At 43.4% G+C, this 21,258-nt stretch overlaps 2 protein-coding genes across 6 annotated transcripts in view; one reads left to right on the forward strand and one right to left on the reverse strand.

Annotated features, from left to right (window-relative positions):
- dzank1 (double zinc ribbon and ankyrin repeat domains 1) overlaps positions 1-13,322 on the reverse strand; it is a 16,611-nt gene extending 3,289 nt beyond the window's left edge. Inside the window, exons 1-15 of one of the 5 annotated variants that reach the window (XM_046047256.1) lie at positions 13,187-13,322; positions 11,470-11,665; positions 8,552-8,702; positions 8,362-8,464; positions 7,970-8,033; positions 7,095-7,174; positions 6,934-7,004; positions 5,764-5,881; positions 5,395-5,508; positions 5,017-5,100; positions 4,810-4,932; positions 1,991-2,152; positions 1,673-1,910; positions 622-725; positions 327-410 (exon numbers count right to left, since the gene is read on the reverse strand). In XM_046047256.1, the coding sequence (XP_045903212.1) occupies positions 327-410; positions 622-725; positions 1,673-1,910; positions 1,991-2,152; positions 4,810-4,932; positions 5,017-5,100; positions 5,395-5,508; positions 5,764-5,881; positions 6,934-7,004; positions 7,095-7,174; positions 7,970-8,033; positions 8,362-8,464; positions 8,552-8,702; positions 11,470-11,578 (1,605 nt within the window). In that variant the 5' untranslated portion in view covers positions 11,579-11,665; positions 13,187-13,322. Of the gene's footprint in view, positions 1-326; positions 411-621; positions 726-1,672; positions 1,911-1,990; positions 2,153-4,809; positions 4,933-5,016; positions 5,101-5,394; positions 5,509-5,763; positions 5,882-6,933; positions 7,005-7,094; positions 7,175-7,969; positions 8,034-8,361; positions 8,465-8,551; positions 8,703-11,469; positions 11,666-12,791; positions 12,813-13,186 lie in introns of those variants that run through there. The other 4 variants (XM_046047260.1, XM_046047261.1, XM_046047258.1 and 1 more) reach the window with 4 other exon arrangements.
- A 1,284-nt stretch (positions 13,323-14,606) lies between these two features.
- On the forward strand, positions 14,607-20,948 carry polr3f (polymerase (RNA) III (DNA directed) polypeptide F). The gene is made up of 9 exons (XM_046047281.1): positions 14,607-14,779; positions 15,553-15,670; positions 15,784-15,851; positions 16,138-16,205; positions 18,229-18,341; positions 18,429-18,572; positions 20,296-20,403; positions 20,482-20,673; positions 20,749-20,948. The coding sequence occupies exons 1-9, from the start codon at positions 14,718-14,720 to the stop codon at positions 20,824-20,826; spliced, it is 951 nt and encodes a 316-aa protein (XP_045903237.1). The 5' UTR covers positions 14,607-14,717; the 3' UTR covers positions 20,827-20,948.
- The last annotated feature ends 310 nt before the right edge of the window (positions 20,949-21,258 follow it).

Genomic DNA, 21,258 nt, shown 5'->3' on the forward strand with positions numbered 1-21,258 from the left:
GTCACCTGCTGGACCCACCTGTAACCAGACACAAGGTCACCTGCTAAGGTCACCTGCTGGACCCACCTGTAACCAGACACAAGGTCACCTGCTAAGGTCACCTGCTGGACCCACCTGTAACCAGACACACCGTCACCCGCTGGACCCACCTGTAACCAGACACAAGGTCACCCGCTGGACCCACCTGTAACCAGACACACGGTCACCCGCTGGACCCACCTGTAACCAGACACACGGTCACCCGCTGGACCCACCTGTAACCAGACACACCGTCACCCGCTGGACCCACCTGTAACCAGACACACCGTCACCTGTTTTAGACCCACCTGTTTTTCTTCCTGTCCGGCCGACACGAAGCTGATAGTCAGACTGACTTCGTAGCGATCTTCCTGAATCACAGCAGAAACCATCTGAAGGAGAGAAGGACCACGTCATCTGAGGACCACAGGTCTGAGTGCACCTGGTCAGGTGACCCTGATGCCTGACAACCTAAACGACCCCTCACAGACAGGTGGAGTCTGCGCCGTCTAGTCGTTTCATTTATTAATCTAATTTAATTTGATAGTTTAGATGATGAGGCGATATCACTGGTGTACAGGTGCAGGTGCAGGTGTGGCGTACCCGGCCCATGCGAGGCTCTCCCAGCAGATCCCTGAAGGGGGCGTTGTTCTGAGCGTAACTTCTCAGGTGAGCACACACATGATCCAACTGCTTCCTCCAGAAACCTGAGGACATGGACGCATTCTGAGACAACAGGCAGTAGTAGTAGTAGTAGTAGTAGTAGTAGTAGTAGTAGTAGTGTCAGTGGTAGTATCAGTAGTACTTTATCTCTCCCCGCACTGACGGCGGTCAGTAGCAGTAGTAGTAGTAGTAGTAGTAGTAGTAGTAGTAGTGGTGGTGTCAGTGGTAGTATCAGTAGTACTTTATCTCTGCCCGGGCTGACGGCAGTCAGTAGTAGTAGTAGTAGTAGTAGTGGTGTCAGTGGTAGTATCAGTAGTATTTTACCTCTGCCCGGGCTGACGGCGGTCAGTAGTAGTAGTAGTAGTAGTAGTAGTAGGTGTCAGTGGTAGTATCAGTAGTATTTTACCTCTGCCCGGGCTGACGGCGGTCAGTAGTAGTATTAGTAGTAGTAGTAGTAGTGGTGTCAGTGGTAGTATCAGTAGTATTTTACCTCTGCCCGGGCTGACGGCAGTCAGTAGTAGTAGTAGTAGTAGTAGTGGTGTCAGTGGTAGTATCAGTAGTATTTTACCTCTGCCCGGGCTGACGGCGGTCAGTAGTAGTATTAGTAGTAGTAGTAGTAGTGGTGTCAGTGGTAGTATCAGTAGTATTTTACCTCTGCCCGGGCTGACGGCGGTCAGTAGTAGTATTAGTAGTAGTAGTAGTAGTAGTGTCAGTGGTAGTATCAGTAGTATTTTACCTCTGCCCGGGCTGACGGCGGTCAGTAGTAGTATTAGTAGTAGTAGTAGTAGTAGTGTCAGTGGTAGTATCAGTAGTATTTTACCTCTGCCCGGGCTGACGGCGGTCAGTAGTAGTATTAGTAGTAGTAGTAGTGGTGGTGTCAGTGGTAGTATCAGTAGTATTTTACCTCTGCCCGGACTGACGGCGGTCAGTAGTAGTAGTAGTAGTAGTAGTAGTAGTGGTGGTGTCAGTGGTAGTATCAGTAGTATTTTACCTCTGCCCGGGCTGACGGCGGTCAGCAGCGGTTGGCGGTCTCTGGTCGCCTGCTGCTTGCTGACTTGTTGCGCCATCTGTTCCTCCTTCCTCTGCAGCTCAGTGGCTGATGGGTAATAGAGTCCTACAGTCTGCGTGTAACGCTCTACAGTGGGCGTGGCTAACTTCTTGCTGTGTGGGGGGTCAGAGGAGGATGTGGCTTGCCAGGTGGCATCATGGGAAGCCGAGGCTGTAGCCAGCTTACACGGGTAGAGAACAGTATTAATGTGTGATGTGTGTATAAGTGCGTGAGTGACATGATGTCAGAGGTGCAGCATACCTTGTTGTTGGCGACACCCCCAACAGGTCGTGTGACCTCACTGCAGGATGTGGGAGGGGGCGGAGCTTCCAGGAAGACGCCGCAGGCTGCACAGTAGAAGGCGTAGGGGTGTCCGCTCGCTCCACATCGCCAACAAATCACACAGCTGGCTGCATGGCCGGGCTACAAACGCACACATCACATCACTGCATTTCCCACAATGCTTCACTCTACACACTAGCTTAGCGCAAAGACTGGAAGCAAGGGGAAACCGCTAGCCTAGCTCCATCATAACATCCAGCCGGCACATTATAATTGTAATTTTCAAGCTAACATTAGCTAACAGGCTACCATTATGTTTATTGCATTAATTATGAACAAACTGTTTTCTGACTGTTTAAAGTGATTCTCCTCAAACCCCAAACCTGGCTCTGGTTGCTAACGAGCTAACATTATCTAGCTGATATGTTAGCGTGCTAGCCAATAAACAACCAAACCAAAAAGTTTACAGAAAAGTCCAACGTTGTGGTCGCTGTCTTCTCTAGAGTCGGTACTGTGTCCAGTACAGAAATACGTCCAGGAGAGGAGAAGTTTGTAGCCTAGCTTAGCAGGGGGCAAGTGTTAGCCTAGCTCCATTAGAAGAGGAAAAATCTTTCTGATTTCCATGTTGTAGTACGTTGAAGACATAAGGATTTAGAAGCAGTTAGCATTGAAGCTAATAATTAAGTATTTATCCAACTAAAACCTGAGAAGTAGAAATGTATTTATATTAAACATATCAAATGTTGACAGGATGGTGGCTGGTGAGGATCTGGGAAAGGCTTTCGTGTTGTCAGAAGATCTTTCTGTCTTTGTTGGTGATGCTAGGCTAGCAGTTGTCTTTTGCTTACAGCTAAGCTAGGCTAGCTCTGAGCTAGTTATAGCAGACGCAGGGTGGGCCTTTCTCAATGTTCTTGTCTGTACTTGTGTTCTTGTGAAACGTCATCTTTTTTGGTCCAAGTACTGTCCAAATAGACAAGTTTGCATTTTGGCAAGAACGGTTAAAATTTGGTTAACGGTTAAAAGTGTTCTTGACACGCCCATTTTACCCAGGGTGCATCGGTTGGCAACTTGTGTGAACTTGACGGCCAAGATATCTGCAACTTTAGAACTAAATCAGAGCCCAATGTTCTGTTAATTTGAACAAAAATTTTAATAGAAAAACTAAAACTTGTAATTGAACATTAAAGTTTTGGTCTTAAACTTCAAAAAATACAACAAAAAATAAGAGTTATGATTCAAGTCCTATTTGAAAAGCTGTTTTGAAAAAAAAAGTTGCTGAGGCAACATGACTGAGGAGAGTCTTCTGCCTTCTTTGTTAGGGTGTCACTCATGATTCCACGCCCCTTTTAGTTGAAGCCACGCCCCCTCTGCAAAATCAGGGCCAAAAGTCTGAAACTGAAAAAAAAATAAGATTTGAAGGTGTAAAAAATTGCTTTGATTCTGAAAATATAAAAAGTGGACCTGAAAATTTTTTTTATTGAAAGTGAAAAATGAAAATTAATAATTAATAATTCCAGAATTAAATCAACATTTTATTTAAACTGAAAACAAAACACTTATTTTTATTTTGAATACATGGCTGTATTTTACAAGTTTAAGACCAAAACTTAAATGTTCAATTACAAGTTTTAGTTTTTCAAATTAACAAAACACGCTGACCAGCAGCCAACAGCAGAGAGTCCAGCAACAGCGGCAGAGTAAAGACCCACAGCTGTGAGATGGTTTTAACGTTCGTACCGTTGTTATCCGTCGTTACATTCTGAGTAATTCTGTAAGGTTTTAACTTAAATCAAGAGACATCTGGATGATGTACAGAAATATCTGGTCTTGTGAAAATAAAAAATTAAAAATCAACAGAAATAGAGTGAAAGGCAACTGTCTTTGCTTTGTTATTATTATTATATTAGACATTACATTGTTAGTGTACAGCAGAGTTGTGGTCAGTATCTGCTTTTTATTTGCTTTTATTTTCTATAATTTGTATTTATGTGCAAATATATCTTGTTAAGTTAAAACCTACTAATTACCAGATTCTGAGCTTGTTGCTTTGGGGGATGAAGCCCGGCTGTTATAATAATCAGAGATCTGTAAGCGGCCTCTGTGCTGGGGGTATTGCGTAAGACCAGCAAGACCGCATCGTCTCAAACCGTCAGCAGCGTTCTGCGCGCTCGTGACGTTGCAAGTTCATTCTTCCAAGAACGACTAGCAAGAACGTTCTCCCCAAGAACACAAGTCTGTTATTTGCATTCTTGGTTTTGAGAAACACCCGATGTCTCACCTAAATACACCTCCACTAACAACAGAAGAAATAAAGAGCCTTTCAAGTCTTTCTCAAGTCTGACACATGCAAGCCAGGCGAGCCGGGGATCGAACCGCCAACCTTCCGGTAAGAGGACAACTGCCCTACCAGGTACCCCTATCAGGTGTGTCTTTAGTAGTATGTAGCTGCAGTACTGGAGGCTGCAGTTTCAGGACCACAATCCTTGGACCAGAACTGCATTTCTAGGACCCTGGTTTACTTTGATACTGCCAGCTAGCTGACTGGTTACTCTTGACAGCCCCTCAAGGCCGATTACCCTCGCCACAACCATCACCAAGTGTGTGCCTAAACTTAAGTTACTGATTATAAGCATGTCGACCTCAGCTGACAGGGTTAACTCCTTCTTGTTGCTGTGCATTACCACCACCACTCCAATAGATGGCGCTGTCACAAAAGAACTGCGGTCCCAGGACTGCTGGGGTCCTGAAACTGCAGCCTCCGGTACTGCAGCTACATAATATTGTGTGTGCGTCTTCACCTTTGAGCCGCACCAGTCGCAGTATCTGGCGTCACCGCGGTTTCTACGTTTACACCTGGAGCAGATCAACATCCTGCCGTCTGCTGACGGGACAGAGGGGGCGCTGTTCGCCAGCCGCAGCGTCTGCAGCAACAGACACACACTTTAACACAGTTAAATCAGCAGGTTCATCATCAGAGTGTAAATGTACTGTACAGGTGTGGTTACCGGCTGCAGGCGGCTCTCGCAGGTCAAACAGCTGGAGATGTGAGCTGGATTCCCAGTTCCACAGCAAAAACACAGCACATGATCCTACACAGCAAACACATCAGACACAAGATGAACATAATCAACATCAAAAAAACATCACAAGGAAAAAACACGTTTTCTTCTTCTGGTGAAATAAAATACAAGAAAAGATAGAAAAGGTGCAACGTTACTGAAGAAAAAGCTTTATTACACAGCAAACATTTAATGGATATGTAAGTAGATTTCTCAGGAGAATAAAGGTGTAATATGTAGAGAGGGATGATATGATGTTATGAGAACCAGCCTTTAAAACACAAAGTCTTAACAGCTGAGGTTTTATGAGAATAGTTTCCCCACCTGCAGTGTGCGGCTGGACTGTGGCTGCAGCTGTTGATGGGTGGAGGCTTCGCAGATTAAACAGGTCTGAGTGTTCGCAGGAACCAGAGTGTTACAGAACACACAGCAAACCATCTGACAGCGAAACACACGCACATTAACTCAGCAGCTGTCTGAGCTACAAGACGGACACAAAACTAACTCTATATGAGCTCCTCTGGTGAAGGCGGGAGTTTGTTTGTACACAGTGAAGCTACAGCGTCCTGAACGAGCCTACAGACCGATCAGCACGTCACGTTTCACACTAACTGAACAGTTTAACCTTCGTGGAGGAGCGGTGGTGTACCTAATAAACTGGACAGTGTATTTAGCTGGGTGTATGTGCAGTACCTGTCCTCCCTCAGCAGGGGGCAGTCTCTGCTCAGGCAGAGGAGGAACCACGGCTCCACACTGAGCACAGAACCGAGCGAAAGGATCTGAAGGACGGAAACTCAAACACTGAGCGCACCTGGACAGACAGACGGGAACAGAGACAGAGAGTTAGTCGGGCTTGTAAAGTCCTGTTGCTGAAGGAGCTTCCGGTTCATGCGTGTGGACTCGATCTGACTTCTCTCTACACGGTTAAACGTTTGTGAGCTCTGTGCTCTGACAGGAATGCAACTCACGAGCTTTAACCTGTAAACAGTAGAAGTTCAGTTCAGAAGAATCAGAACGCACGGAAAGATCAGAGGTCAGACGTCTGATTTGGACCTCGTGGACCTTCTTTAAGGTGAGCTTCCCGCTGTTGTCCTTTCCCAGCATGCATTGTTGTGTTTGATTCATATCTTCATAACAGAAAACAATGTGTTGTTGTGAAACAGTATAAACTTTGTCTCTGACTCCAGGACCATCAGCACCGGTTCCCCTCAAGGGCTGCGTTCTTTCCCCCCTTCTCTTCTCCCTGTACACCAACAGCTGCACCTCCAGTCACCAGACCGTCAGAGTTTGCAGATGCAGATTCTCTGGTGGGGCTAAGTCCACCTACATGTGGGAGATCCACCATCTGGAGCTACCCGGAGCTTCATGCTCTGAAGACAGTGGAGATGGTCGTGGACTTCAGTGAGAGCCCAGCCCTCCAGGACTCTGAGGCGAGCAGGAAAGGCCGAACCCCCCCACCCCGGACACAACTTGTTTCAGACACTCCCCTCTAGGCATATTATGTCAATGTCATATTTTCAGATATCTTTATATTCATATAGGTTTATGTTTATTGTTGTTGTGCATCTAGGTGCCAGAAAAAATTCCTTATATGTGTGAAAACAACTTGGGAATAAATCCTTTTTTTAAGGTGTCTTAAAGATATTAGGCCAAATAAAGAGATTGAATGTGTAGGTGAGAAGAGACAAAGCGGATAACTAATGTAATTTGTTTTCACTTCCATTCCCTGAGCCTCCTACTTTGAAAACCTCTGTCCTAAAGTATTCTTGATTCACCTTCTGGGCAGAAAGAGAGACGAGACGAAGGAACAAATATTAGCTAACAAGTGTTCGTTAGCCTACACGTTAGCGTCTGTGTTCGTACCGCAGGAAGTCGGTCTCTCGGTGGATTCGGGACGTCTCCGTGTTGCTCAGCTGCTTCAACACACCTGAACTCTGACAGACAGGAAACACAACAAAATAAAAAGTCAACACAGAGGTGTTTCAGTACTACAGTAAGGTGTGGCGTCAGTTTGGCGTGGTTACCGCTGATTGGGAACGTTGGGGAGATCCAGTTTGGGCAGCTGTGGTCGGAGGGCCCAGTCGACTGTTCAGAAAGCGAGGACCTGCATGACGAGAGAAGTTAGGCTAAACACATCCTGGGCAGGTCACCGAGGACTTCCCAGCATGTCTCGAACATAATTTGAGATGAGCCTGGCCCTGAATATTAGCTTCTGGGTCCAGATAGCTTCAAGATCTTAAGCCCAGACTCCAGCCAACTAAACCAAGACGAATACAGGACGGTCTGCTGATTAGCTTGTTAGCTAACAACATGCTACATGTAAATCAGACCTGGTTGGAAGGTGTTTTGTTTTTCTCTTTTGATGTAACTAGACTAACTGTTCCCCTCCTTCCAGTGTTTGTGCTAAGCTAGGCTAAAGAGTGTATGCCACTGATGAGCTACAAACAGCTTCTGTAACATCAGATAAACTAGCTGTTTGTAGCTACTCTAAAATCATTGTGCATCAAACAGCTACTATAATGCTAAACATGCTAACTAGCAAGTCAAATCTATTTTATTCATACAGCCTAAAATTTAAAAATGTCAAATTATCCATAAAGGCCTCATTAACGAGCTACACACATCCTCTATAACCTTTAACATCAGTGATGCTGGTTGTTTTCAGGCTACACCGACTGGCCGTTTGCCCCTGCTTCCAGTTTTTGTGCTAAGCTAGGCTAAACAGATCTTTCTTTTTGTTATTACTACAGCTGAATATGACTGCATTTACAGCAGAATTAGTTTGCTTTCAGTGTTAGTGCTAAGCTAGGTTAAACATATGGACACACATATCTGAATTTAACTATATTTTTGTGTCATTATAGGACAGCATGAAATGAGAAAAAAACCCAGAACAGACCTGAAGGCCTCAGTGAGGATCCAGCAGAGTTCCCAGCAGACCGCGAGGTTCCTTCAGACGGACGCTGAAATGAAAACGACTGGTGAATGTGGAAGGACTGGAGGATATTAAAACTAATTTTGATCAATTAGTCATCAGGACATTAACGTTAAAGTTTCAGTGTGCAAGTTTTAGTGCCATCTAGTGGTGAGGGTTGTGAATTGCAATCAACGGATCAGTCACCGCTCGCTTTGCAAGAAGCTTCGGAGGCTCCTGTGCTAAATAATACGTGTCTGAATTTCACTTCTCTTCTTACTTCTAATAAACGAGACGTTTGATCCTCTGCATGAGCAGGGAGAGCTGGGGCTGATGGGAAACGTAGTCTGAAGCACAGTGTGAGGAGGTTAGATTACCCGCTGGTCGCTCTGCAGGACGTTCTCCTCGTTCTCCTTCCTGTTTGAATCCACGAGTTCAACAGAGAAAACCTTTGTCACTGTGGCGCTCTCCCTGCCGTCACTACAGAGAGACAGACAGACAGATAACTTCATTAATTAAAGAGTGGACAGCAGCTGACAGAGAGAGTCTTGTCAGGTGAGCCGTTACCTGGTGACAGCTACAGCTCTGACAGCCACTCGCCCAGCAGGCAGCAGGATGGGATCGCAGTACTTCCTGCTGCTGCCTGCTGACCCCCGCTGCACCGCCGCCGCCGGCTTCGACCCATCCAGAGTGTAGAAGATCAGAACTTCAGGAGTGTCTGTGGAGGCAGAAACATGTCACCACCGCTGTAGGTGCACCTGTGTAACCACTCAGAGGGTTCGGATGACCTGCAGCGCCATCGTCAGGTTTTTGATTTGTCCAATACGGGTTCATCTCTCTTACCTCACAGAGCTGCTCGTGAGCACGTGTGTCCATTTAATCATTTTTGTCGCGACACAATATTTCTTTTTTACACAAGATAGAAATAACAGGTCCTGGTGGTCGAGCGGTTTAAAGGATCATCTCAGTATTTTCAGACCTGGGCCCTGTTTCCACACAGGATGATGTTGAAATGACTCGTAGGTACAGAAAGGTTTGAATCCGTGCAGTAGATGCTCCAGCCAATGTACTTCTTCGGGGCAACTGCGCCCGTTAAAATGGCGTCCACAAAAAGGGCTACTAGGACAGTTCTCGCTCTGAACTCTGGTGACAGGAAGTGGAAATGAGGGGGAGGAGTTTGTTGTGTACGTAGAGGAGCTGCTAGCAAGACTTTATTTCCTAGAGTTACTCCAACACAAATAACTCCTCTCTCCAGCTCTGACTCACGTTTCCACCGGCGCCTGTCTCCTTACATCCAGCTTCCTTCCTGTTAAAAACAAAGGTTTCTACGATTTCTTATTTTATTTAACCTTTATTTAACCAGGAGTCCCATTGAGATTAAGAACCTCTTTGGCAAGGGTGACCTGGCCACGACAGGCAGCAGCATATACAGAAATCCAAACACACAGGTACAGACAAATAACACAGAAGGCTGGTAAGCTAACGTTTCAGGAAATCAATTTAAATCTAAGAACATTTACATATTAAGGCATCTGCCTCGAAGTCTTTGGCACAGAGAGCATAAAGAAGTCCTGAGAAGGCAAAGAGTGTCGCCCAATACTTTGCTGCATGATATGAACACAGCTTGGCAGCAGACCAAGACTTGCCTTATATATGAAAGTGTACCAGTGACACAGCCTGCGGGTGGCCAGAGGAGGCCCTCCTACCCGAGAGCAGGGAGTCATCAATCAAAAGACCCAGATATTTGTAGGAGTTAACAACCTATATTTCACTTCCCCCCTGCCTGACAACCGGAGGGACGCTTTGTGGCCTGGTCCTGGATCTGGTAAACAACACAATCTGCATTTAGAACTAATTTCAGCTGCATAAAGGTATTTTGGACTTCGATAAACGCATTTAGCAAACATTCAATGGCTTGTATAAGAACGATGTTGTCAGACACCTGGTGTAACAGTCGGAGCCTGTCGCTGGCAACAGGAAGCTCTTTCTCTGGACGCCATTTTGACGAAGGTATATGTTGCAGTTGCTGGCTGAAGCATCTACTGCACGGATTCAAAACCCTTTGTACCTACGAGTCATTTCAACACCAACATGTGTGCAAATCATAGGTGTCATTTCCGCTGGGGACGCTGGGGACGCTGGGGACACGTCCACACCACATTTGGAAATCACTTTTTGAAAAATAGCACCAAGAAATGTTAACTAACAAATGAAAAGGCTTTGAGAAAGCTTTATTTGCAAAATAAGAAAACGTGCAATGCAGTTTAAATATAGAAGGAACAAATGTGCAATGTCCAAAAAAGTAAATAGCTAAAACAAACACTGCATTATATTCTGTTATCTTTTTATATTTATGAATCGTCACCTCCCAGCTGAGTTATTTGTTTCCCTTTACATAAATAAAGATATTTCCACCATAAATTGGAGCAGAATGTCTCCAGAATGCAGGAAATTAAGTGTTTGATGCTCCAGTCTTCAGCATTGAGTGTTAAAAATCTTCTCGTCTCGTGATCCAAGAGTCTCTTCACACCCCTAATCTGAGCCCTTGGTGCCAATAGGGCAGCCCGGACAGTTATAAATACAGTGTGATTAGATTTTGTCCTCAGCCATGATAATCACTCCAACTTGACTTCAGCAGGAACACAAACGTTCTACATCAGTACAGACTAGAACTCAAATATTTATAGCAACGGCTGCTGTTAAATCACATAAAAGCTTCCCTCCCCTCCTCACTGGACCGGCACCGGTTTGCCTATAAAGCAAACAGGTCAACCGCGGATGCTTTCAACACAGCCCTGCACTGTGTGCTGACCCACCTATGCAAAACTGTTGTTTGTGGACTTCAGCTCTGCATTCGACTGCATCATCCCTGGACGACTGGTGTCCACGCTACACGGACTCATCAACACAAACATCTGCAGATGGATCCTTGACGTCCTCACAGATCGTCCCCAGTCAGTTCGTCTGTTCTCACACTCAGCGCTGGGGCCCCACTGGGTTATGCGTTGAGTCCCTTACTCTACATTTGACTGCACCCCAGCTTATGAAAGCAATACTTTTATCAAGTTTGCAGACGACACCGCTGTGTTTGGACTTATTCACAACGATGAATAGGCGCTGGACAGAGTTAGGAAATCGGTACAAAACATAATTAACATACAGCTCCCCTCACTCACTGACATATATCACACCAGATGCCTGCAGCGGGCAAAAAACTAAATAATTCAGAAGACGCTACAGATCTTTCCAGGGTCGCACTTCTAGACTTTTGAATAGTTTTTATCCAAATGCTATAAAACACCTAAACTCAGGACTTCTTGGACTGCACTGTACTTTAATGACTTAATGACTTTTAGTTATTTATCATTCTTATAATGTATGTATTTTATCCATGTTTTATTATGTTGTCTTGTCATATTATATGTCACCACCAGGGGAAGTTTATTATTATTATTATTAAACTCCAGACAGATGAGTGCTCGTACCTGACTGGATGGAGACAGGCGTGTCGGTGTCGATGTGGTTCTTGGTTCTGTGTGTCTGCAGGTGGATGATGGGAATGATGAGCGGAGCCGACACCGCTCCGGCTGTCATGACGACTGCCTGCCTGTCAATCAATCATCAGTCAACCGATCGGCAGAAGTGGAAGCGGTGAAGTCAAAGTAACAACACCTCACTCTGCTACAAGCAAGTAAAGGTACATTAGTATTTCAAAGTATCCAAAGTAAAAGTACTCATCACATCACATTTTATCACAAGATAATATTTTGTACGAACAAAAATTTTTTCAGGACTTCCTTCTTATTAATCCTCATTAACATCCCAACAATAATTCAAACAGCCGTGCAGGAGCTTGAATCTATAACAGCATCACAGTTTGTAACTGGATCATGTGACAAAGTGAGAGAAACCTGCGCTTTAAATAAAAGAAAATATTTTTATTAAGCCTTCAGTAAAAGGTAGAATATTTAGCCACACACATACTTAGTTAACAGTTACTAGTAACTATTTCCATTTTACTAGTATTGTAACAATCGGTTAGAGACCAGTACTTTAACTAACTAATTGCACATTTTCCCCATTGAAATCTACGGGGCTCCGCAGTCACATATCGTCTATTCATTAGTTACTAGAAACATTTCCATTTTACTAGTCAGCTACTAATGCTTATTTTTTATTTACTAGTAACTATTCCAATATTACTACATCAACAAGCCATTTTACCCCCCAAAATACTCGTAAGGATTATAATGTCACTAGTATCTTTTACTAGTGACAAAAAAATAAGCACTAGAATCTAAATAATAGTGAAAATGGTTACCAGTAACTAATGGAAAGGTGATATCTGAACTGCAGAGCCCCGTAGATTTCAGTGAGACAAATGTGCAATTAGTTACTAGTAACTAAAAAATGGTTACTAACTAAAAGTGAAGTAGGGTAGAGTGGGCCAAGACGCCCCCCCCCCAAAGCTCAACGTCTAATTTCTTGTATCTTTAAGGCATTAGGGTAACATAAAGTAAAATAAATAGCTACAGTTGACAAATTAATTTGTATTTAATTAAATGTATTTTTTAGGGAAAAGTCATTTTCCACGTGGGGTAAGAAGCCCCCCCCCCCCCCATGGTGTGAAATCACTTTAATAGACAAATTACAGATAAAATAAACTAGTTTATTAATAACTGGTTATAGAAATAAACCTTATCAGCTTTCCTATAATTTATTCCCAGACTTTCTGAATGTGAAGCTGCTGGTTGGCTGACGTAGGACCGGGAACAGTGACTACCAGTAACTAATAATAAATACGTACTGGTATCTTTTAAACAGCGACTAGTAAGTTTTAAGGAACAAACGGCTTAAAAACGTGTTGCTGAAGTGGATTTTTCATCATCAGGCGACTGAAAGAACCAGGATGCAGCAACATTAGCATGTTAGCATCAGAGTCGCCACGGGAGTTGCTGCTTTAAAGCCTGTTTTCACTGTTTTCACCATGAGATTTGGAATCGTTTTATAAAGATGCTCCTCGCGGCAGCCGCCCACGCGAGACACGCTGGAATATAAAACAAAGTCACTGGGATAAAAAAATAAAAATAAATTTTACTTCCTTTTGTTTTTAACGGACACAAAACACAAACACGTCACACCGCGCATGTCCGTTAAAGTGTGAAACAATAAATATAAATCAGTGAATAAATATTTTCTCACCTCAGATTAAAAAGATGTTGAAACTGCTGCTCCGGCGTCTGTGTGCGGAAGCGTCACCACGGCAACGAGGTTTTAGTGAGTGACAGCGCAGGGGGGCGGGGCTTATAGATCACAGATAGAAATCTACTTTTTTCTATTATTTAAAGTCTTTTAAACAAAGTGTTGGTAAATATACATAAACCCAAACATAAAGACATTACGTTTTTCATCTTTTGTATGTTAAATGTAATAAAATCACGCCACCGAGATTTATTTTTAAAATTAATTTAAAATTAATTTAAAAAATATAGAAATTATAAAAGAATAAAGAGAGAATTTTTTTTTATTTTATTAGCAACAATTACAGTTAATTTTCATTCCAATAAGTTTATTAGTTTAGTTAAGCTTGACTCAACATCTTTTGATGTTATCTAATGGTTTAAATGTCATAAATAGTAATCAACATAAAAAAGATGATATCAAACTAATGTCAAGTTTTATTTATGAATTTTAATTTTTTATTTATTTTTATTAGCAATAATTACAGTTAATTTTCATTCCAATAAGTTTATTAGTTTAGTTAAGCTTGACTCAACATCTTTTGATGTTATCTAATGGTTTAAATGTCATAAATAGTAATCAACATAAAAAAGATGATATCAAACTAATGTCAAGTTTTATTTATGAATTTTAATTTTTTATTTATTTTTATTAGCAATAATTACAGTTAATTTTCATTCCAATAAGTTTATTAGTTTAGTTAAGCTTGACTCAACATCTTTTGATGTTATCTAATGGTTTAAATGTCATAAATAGTAATCAACATAAAAAAGATGATATCAAACTAATGTCAAGTTTTATTTATGAATTTTAATTTTTTATTTATTTTTATTAGCAATAATTACAGTTAATTTTCATTCCAATAAGTTTATTAGTTTAGTTAAGCTTGACTCAACATCTTTTGATGTTATCTAATGGTTTAAATGTCATAAATAGTAATCAACATAAAAAAGATGATATCAAACTAATGTCAAGTTTTATTTATGAATTTTAATTTTTTATTTATTTTTATTAGCAATAATTACAGTTAATTTTCATTCCAATAAGTTTATTAGTTTAGTTAAGCTTGACTCAACATCTTTTGATGTTATCTAATGGTTTAAATGTCATAAATAGTAATCAACATAAAAAAGATGATATCAAACTAATGTCAAGTTTTATTTATGAATTTTAATTTTTTATTTATTTTTATTAGCAATAATTACAGTTAATTTTCATTCCAATAAGTTTATTAGTTTAGTTAAGCTTGACTCAACATCTTTTGATGTTATCTAATGGTTTAAATGTCATAAATAGTAATCAACATAAAAAAGATGATATCAAACTAATGTTTTATTTATGAACTTTTATTTTTTACCAGGCAGTTTGTAGGACGCCTCCGCCGACTGCTAACTTCTGAGGACCCTGAGCTAGCATGCCCGTCTGACAACGTTAGCTCGCGAGCTAACAGGCGCCACAGTTCAGACAGAAACGCAAAGTTAAAGGAGTTAAAATGGCAGAAGTCAAAGTGAAGAAGGAGACGAACGTTTCGGACCCCGCGGAGATCGAGAAGAGGTCAGTCCGGAGACGTTAGCGAGCCCGGAGGGTGTTTACCCGGAGACCGCTGCGCCAAACTCCGTACAAATTATATCTAATTTAGCGTCAGTCTGTCATCGTCAGACACACTCGGGACACATTCTGCTGTTAAATACATTTTCTGAAGCTCCGTGGCGGCGACATTCAGCCAGTTTACTTCATTTGATCAAAATCTAACCCTGTCCTGTCCTCTAGTGGCCTCGGAGAGTTTAAATAAAAGACGAGCCTCTGTTTTTATCGCTATGGTGAAAGTTCTGCTCGGTGTTTTGAATGTGTTGCCGATGTGGAGTTTTGCTCCTACAGATTTATAAACGAGTTTCTTCACTAGTTTCTTCACTGCAAACACGCGAGCAAGCTGTTCATTGTAATTATTTTAAACCAAAACTCCTGTCTAGAAGCAGAAAACACTGAAGTCAGTAAACAGACTGTGGTCATTTAAAAGAGGATCCATCTGATCAAAAAGAAGAATTATACAGGAATGTCAATCTGACCTACAAATACATGCCAATAAAAACAACAGCCTACTGAAGCAACAAATTATTGTTTTTATTATTTTCTTAATTAATGGATTAGTTATCCAAGGGCAGCCGGGACACTGGGCGAAATGTCTTCACCCAAGTCCAGCTGTCAAACCTTCCTTGGATCAACCGATTGGTCGTTAGACAGTTCTGCCTGTTTTGTCCACGTTAACGTCTTCAGATGTTTTATTCAGAGCCTCTAACAGCTGGTCGACGGTCACCTGTGTGTTGCAGGATCAAAGAGCTGTGTCAGCAGTTTCCTCACGGCATCACGGACCAGGTGATCCAGAACGACATGCCTCACCTGGAGCCGCAGGACCGAGCCATGGCCATCAACAAGCTGCTGTCACTGGTCAGTCTCCTCCTCTGTGATTGGTCGCTCGGATCGGACGGTAACGTGCCGACCGTCCTGTTTGTTTGTGTTTCTGATTGATGGTCTGAACCTGCCGTGTTCACCTGTTCCAGGGTCAGCTGGACCTGCTGAGGAACAGTACAGGTCTCCTGTACAGGATGAAGGACACTCAGAGCGCCAGGTAGACATCACGGTGATGTCATCAGAGTGATGACATCATCTCTGTCCTCTTCTTCTCCTGACTTTTTTTTATTGTCTGTCCAGCAGAATATTTAATTTTCTTTAATCATAATATTGTCTCTGGAATAAACACGTGACCCGATGCTGATTCACAGCCTTTAATGATGCAGCTCGTCCTTTACGCTTTGACAGAATCTTTTCAAACCGTTTCTCCTCTAAACCTCAGTTGAAGCAGATGTTTGACGCTCCGACACGAGTGATCTGTTTTTGTTGCCGCTGTGTTTCAGTAAGATGAAAGGTTCAGACAACCAGGAGAAACTGGTCTATCAGGTCATCGAGGACGCAGGAAACAAAGGTACACCTGCTACGCCAACACTCGCTCTGCCTTCAGACGGTTCCTCCTGTTCACATCCACAGATCCACTGAAGCTCATCAGACAGATTCAAAACTTAATCTACCCTGAAGCTTCACTTAACGGTCCGGCCTTCACTGAACCCACCCGGCGCTGGACTTTAGACTCTTCTCGCTCAGCAAAGACGGGAAATGATTCTGTTCATTTAAACTGCTTCGGTGATAATAAGGAAGGAAATATATAAATATGGAATAAACAGATGGAGGTTATGAAAGAATTATAGAAATATGTGTAAAAGAAAAATGCAGCAGTTATTTACGTGAGCGTCACTCCGGATTTGTGTCGTGCAAACATATTACAGCAGCAGAGGATCTGGATAAAAATATAAGTATAAGATTGACAAAAAAAGTAAGGAACGTGCAAAATGGCCGTCAAAAGATCGACATCATAAATAATTAAGGAATGGACACATTTAGACTTCAGGGGCGCCACTTTTTCATCTTTCTTGTTTATCATGCTGGAAGGCTACGGGGCTACGCCGTCGCCTGACGTGCACCTCCTCAAAAACTGTAACTACACGTCGAGTCGACGAGGACCGTAAGCTCTGTGATTGGTCGGCTGGGTAGCCTCGCCTCCGAGCCGACAGGAAGTGCCTGTGCTTTGTAGTAACTTTTACTAGCGGCCAAACCGGCGTCTGTGACACGGTGGATCGCTATATTTGATCGTCGCAACCCGAGCGAAATGACTCGTTTCGTTATCAGAATGTGATCCACTCGGTCGGTAACATTTGAAAAGGCTACACCGGCCGCACGTTTACAATTTTACCTCCATTCACGTTAGCGGAGCGCTAACAGGAAGTTAGCCTGCTCGGCCGGCAAAGGTCAACACAGTGGACGCTGTAGCCGACTAGCGTTTGGGGGTGTAATCGCAGAATGATGGACGCACTAGTATAAATGCCTGGCAGTCTAAAGATTAATTTATACTTATACGTGCGTAGACCCTACGCAGGAGGGACCTGCGAGTCCCCAAGGGACTCGTTGTTTCCGTAAAATGAAACTGAACGCTTGAATTGTGGAGATTCTAACCGATCTAACGATGTGCAATGCGTCCATGTCACGGTGGGCTCCAGAAGACTTCTTTAAAACCAGACCAGGCTTCTAATTGAGACCTGCAATTATTTGTCAAAACGTGTCGGAAAAATTCCAAGTTGGACTTCGTGCAGTCAGCCGGCGTCTTCGAGCGTCTGCTTGTTTCCTGTGGAAGGAGACGACGCTCTGATGAAGCTTCATGACTTCAGGGGAACTTAGTTTGACTGGACTGGAGTTTGTCCTCCGTCACTTTGAGCTCACTCGACACGATTTTAAGCCCGATTTGCAAGTCGCCGAGCTCGCAGACCGCCGGGCTGTGATCAGGGCCAAATCGACGATCGATCTGTGTTCGGAGATCTTTATGTGCAAACTATCCGACGACACATCAAAACATCTCGCTGACGCCAGCCAGATATCTAGCACGCTAAAATGCTTTGTCACTACAGTTTTCCTCCCCTCCAGCTCTCTGCAGTTCAGACGCTCGCTGCTGCTGCCTGCAGGTGCCGATCCGGTCTTTCAGCCAGATTCTTTGACTTTTTAAGTTTTATCACTAGAATAATGTTTCGTGTTCAGTTTCTCGTTATTTCCCGCGTGACTTATCTTGACGAAACGTGGTTTGGAGACCCGTCGTCGGGTGACGTCGTCGTTTTCAGCTCGTGTAGAGTGTGACTTCCGGTCAAGACTCCCGTCACAAGACGGCAAGTCGTAACACGGCGACCTGCCGACGCTGAAAGTCGTGTGGAGTCGTGCACGAGCCTTTAGACTCACGTTAGATGAGATGGTAAAGTCCAGCATGAACAGGAGGAACCTGTTTCAGCCCGTCCTTTGTGGTGGGAAGTGTTTTTAATCTGTAGCACTTTGAGATTTGTTTAAATATTAAATGCGTTACAAATAAAATGTATTATTATTAAGTGTTGAAGTGAGGTTTCGTGCCGCAGGCATCTGGAGCAGAGAGATCCGCTTTAAGAGCAACCTTCCTCTGACGGAGATCAACAAGATCCTGAAGAACCTGGAGAGCAAGAAACTCATCAAGGCCGTCAAATCCGTCGCTGTGAGCTGATCCTCTCTGAAACAGTCGTATGTTCCTGTGGAGATAGGAGGTTTCCTGTCTGACAGCTCCCGTGTTTGCTGTGTGCAGGCGTCCAAAAAGAAGGTGTACATGTTGTACAACCTGCAGCCGGACCGCTCGGTGACGGGGGGCGCCTGGTACAGCGACCAGGACTTCGAGTCCGAGTTTGTGGAAGTTCTCAACCAGCAGTGCTTCAAGTTCCTGCAGGGCAAGGTACAAAAAAACTTTATTTAAACTGCAGCATTTATTAATTCAGTCTTACGTGATGATTAAAGGACTGCAGAATAAATAAGACCGGTCGCCTCTGAGAATACTTTAATGATTTTACATGAGAAGAACATCTTTAATGCTCAAAAGTTCAGCTGAACTTTCAGACCAGCAGGTGGCAGCACAGTCAGTACTAATACCAGTTTACTCAAGTAAAAGTACAAAAGTATCAGCATCAAAATATACTTAAAGTACTCGTCATGCAGAATAATAAATATTATATTACTTAGGGCTGGACGATTAAGCAAAGAAGTAATTGAAGCTGAAATTCAGAGCCAGAACAGACGTAATTTAGTTTATTTATAGAACTCAGTATACTAGCTTTTTATTACGAATGTGAACTCACTCATAAATCCCACCGAAATTTATCGTCTCTATAGTTCAAAATTCCTAATTTAGGATGTAGTGATATGTTTTCTTAAATGAACGCAGGGTGACTCTTCTAAACGTGGACGTCCTTCGATGGATGAGGACGGGAAGCTCGCCAGCTGTTGTGCTTTGACGTTAATGATTGTGTGAATCTTTTGTAGCGCAGGTCTAATAATAATAATTCAGCAACGACAGTGCGTCGAATATATGACGATGCAGAGCTGCAACGATCGGTCCAGTCATCGATTAGTCGGTCGGAAAATTAATCAACATCTATTTTGATGTTCGTTTAGTCGTTTTTCTTAAAGCAACAAATGAGCTGGTTAATCATCGTTCATTTCTTTTCAAAACCAAATCGGAAAAAAGGGAACAGTTTGGTTCATTAGGTGGAAACCACATTAAACATGAATTTAATTTAGCGCTGACAGTAACAACTTCTTAGGTTAACCTACCAACTGTGCTGCACTTATCGTGACTCTTGCTGTTTTCATGAATAAATAGTCTCTCGGTCCAGGTTTATTTATTTATTTTCATCTGACGTCACCCTGTTATAACGTTACGCTGCATAATGTTACAGATCCGACCGTCCTACAAGCTTGGCTTTTATTTTAACATGTTTACTCTTCCTTCCGGGTCACCTGCTTTTCTTTTCTTAGCGTCTATCTTCAAATGGAGAAATGAAACAGGGAATTTCAAAAAAACTAAATTGGACCGTTATTTGAATTTGGTTTAATTGTTTTTCAGCTTTTTTTTTCGTTTTGTGAGTCAAACGACAAAACAAACAAACTATCAGAACGTACACGGACCAGGAAGCCTTTCCTCAGAATCCTCCAGATTTCTTCAGTATCAAATGAATTCAGTGCATCCAGCGGTCACACGGACATGGTCAGGTGGAAACGAAAATGACCCTTTCAATCCGCGTATGATTCGTTAATATACAGCTCGCCGATTCAACTAATAACAGTTCGTATTTGTCAGTGAAAACCGGAGGATTCTCAGCTGCCAGCGAGTTACAAACTGAACTAAGAACGCGCCTATGTTGATGTTCAAGCCGCCCTGCTGCAGGGTTGTAACACAACTCTACACTAATCGGACACATTAACAATCTAAATCAATCGTTTTGTTTTTAAAAGAGAGAAACAAAAACCGATTTGGTTTTGAAATAATGAAAGAACGAAGCGTACAGGGATTCTGGTTTCATGTTCTCCAGCGTGAGTGAAGAGGATTCAGTCTCTGTCATGTGCCCGGCGGCTTTATAGCTATACTTGATTCCGTGAAATGCTCTCAAACCCTCAAACAGGCTGAAGCAGCGCGGGACAGCAAGCAGAGTCCGATGGTCCAGAGGAACAGCTCCTTCGCCACCTCGCACGAAGTCTGGAAGTACATCTGTGAGCTGGGCATCAGCAAGGTGACGCTCCCGCTGCCCCGCCCCCTTTACGACATCACGGTGCGTCTCTCTGAGTAACTGACGGGTGTTTGACCGCAGGTGGATCTGTCCATGGACGACATCGAGACCATCCTGAACACGCTGATCTACGACGGGAAGGTGGAGATGACCGTCATCGCCGCCAAGGAGGGCACGGTGGGCAGCGTGGATGGACAGATGAAGCTTTACCGCGGCGTCAACACCATCATCCAACCCACCGGCCTCGTCAGGGCGCCCTGCGGACTCTGCCCGGTAAAAATACTACATTTAATACCGCACGTACAGCTTTTCCACAGCGGCGTCCTGACCCCTGTTTCCTGTCCTCAGGTGTTCGACGACTGTCACGAAGGAGGAGAAATCTCTCCGTCCAACTGCGTCTACATGTCGGAGTGGTTGGACTTCTGACGGCGGCTCGGCCGCCTCGTTTCTTTTCTCTGTGATGAAACCTTCAGTTTATTCTCCCGGCGGTCTGTGACCCCACCTGTTCGTTTTCTATTTATCAAAGTTCAATAAAAGTGGAAATGTGACACGCGTGTCGATGGTGGATTCGTTGTGTCGAGGACGGGACATCAGACTCGTGGCCTTCAGGTCTTCAGGGTCTGTTGCCGTGATGAGGACGTAGACCTGACGGGATTATTGTCACGTCCTCTTTTCGCCCGACGTGTCCTGGTTTTGGGACCTAAAGGATTCAGCTTCTGCTTTCTGCGTTCATTGTGTGCATTTTTACATCGCTTTGACCTTTCTCCTTAGGTCCCGCCTTCTCGCGTCGGTCGAATCTCAATCAGCTGTTCGGACTCTAAACAGTCTGAGGGCCGACATTAAAGAGTAACCTCTGAA

Source organism: Micropterus dolomieu, linkage group LG04 (genome assembly GCF_021292245.1).
Source record: "Micropterus dolomieu isolate WLL.071019.BEF.003 ecotype Adirondacks linkage group LG04, ASM2129224v1, whole genome shotgun sequence".
Taxonomy (NCBI): Eukaryota; Metazoa; Chordata; class Actinopteri; order Centrarchiformes; family Centrarchidae; genus Micropterus; species Micropterus dolomieu.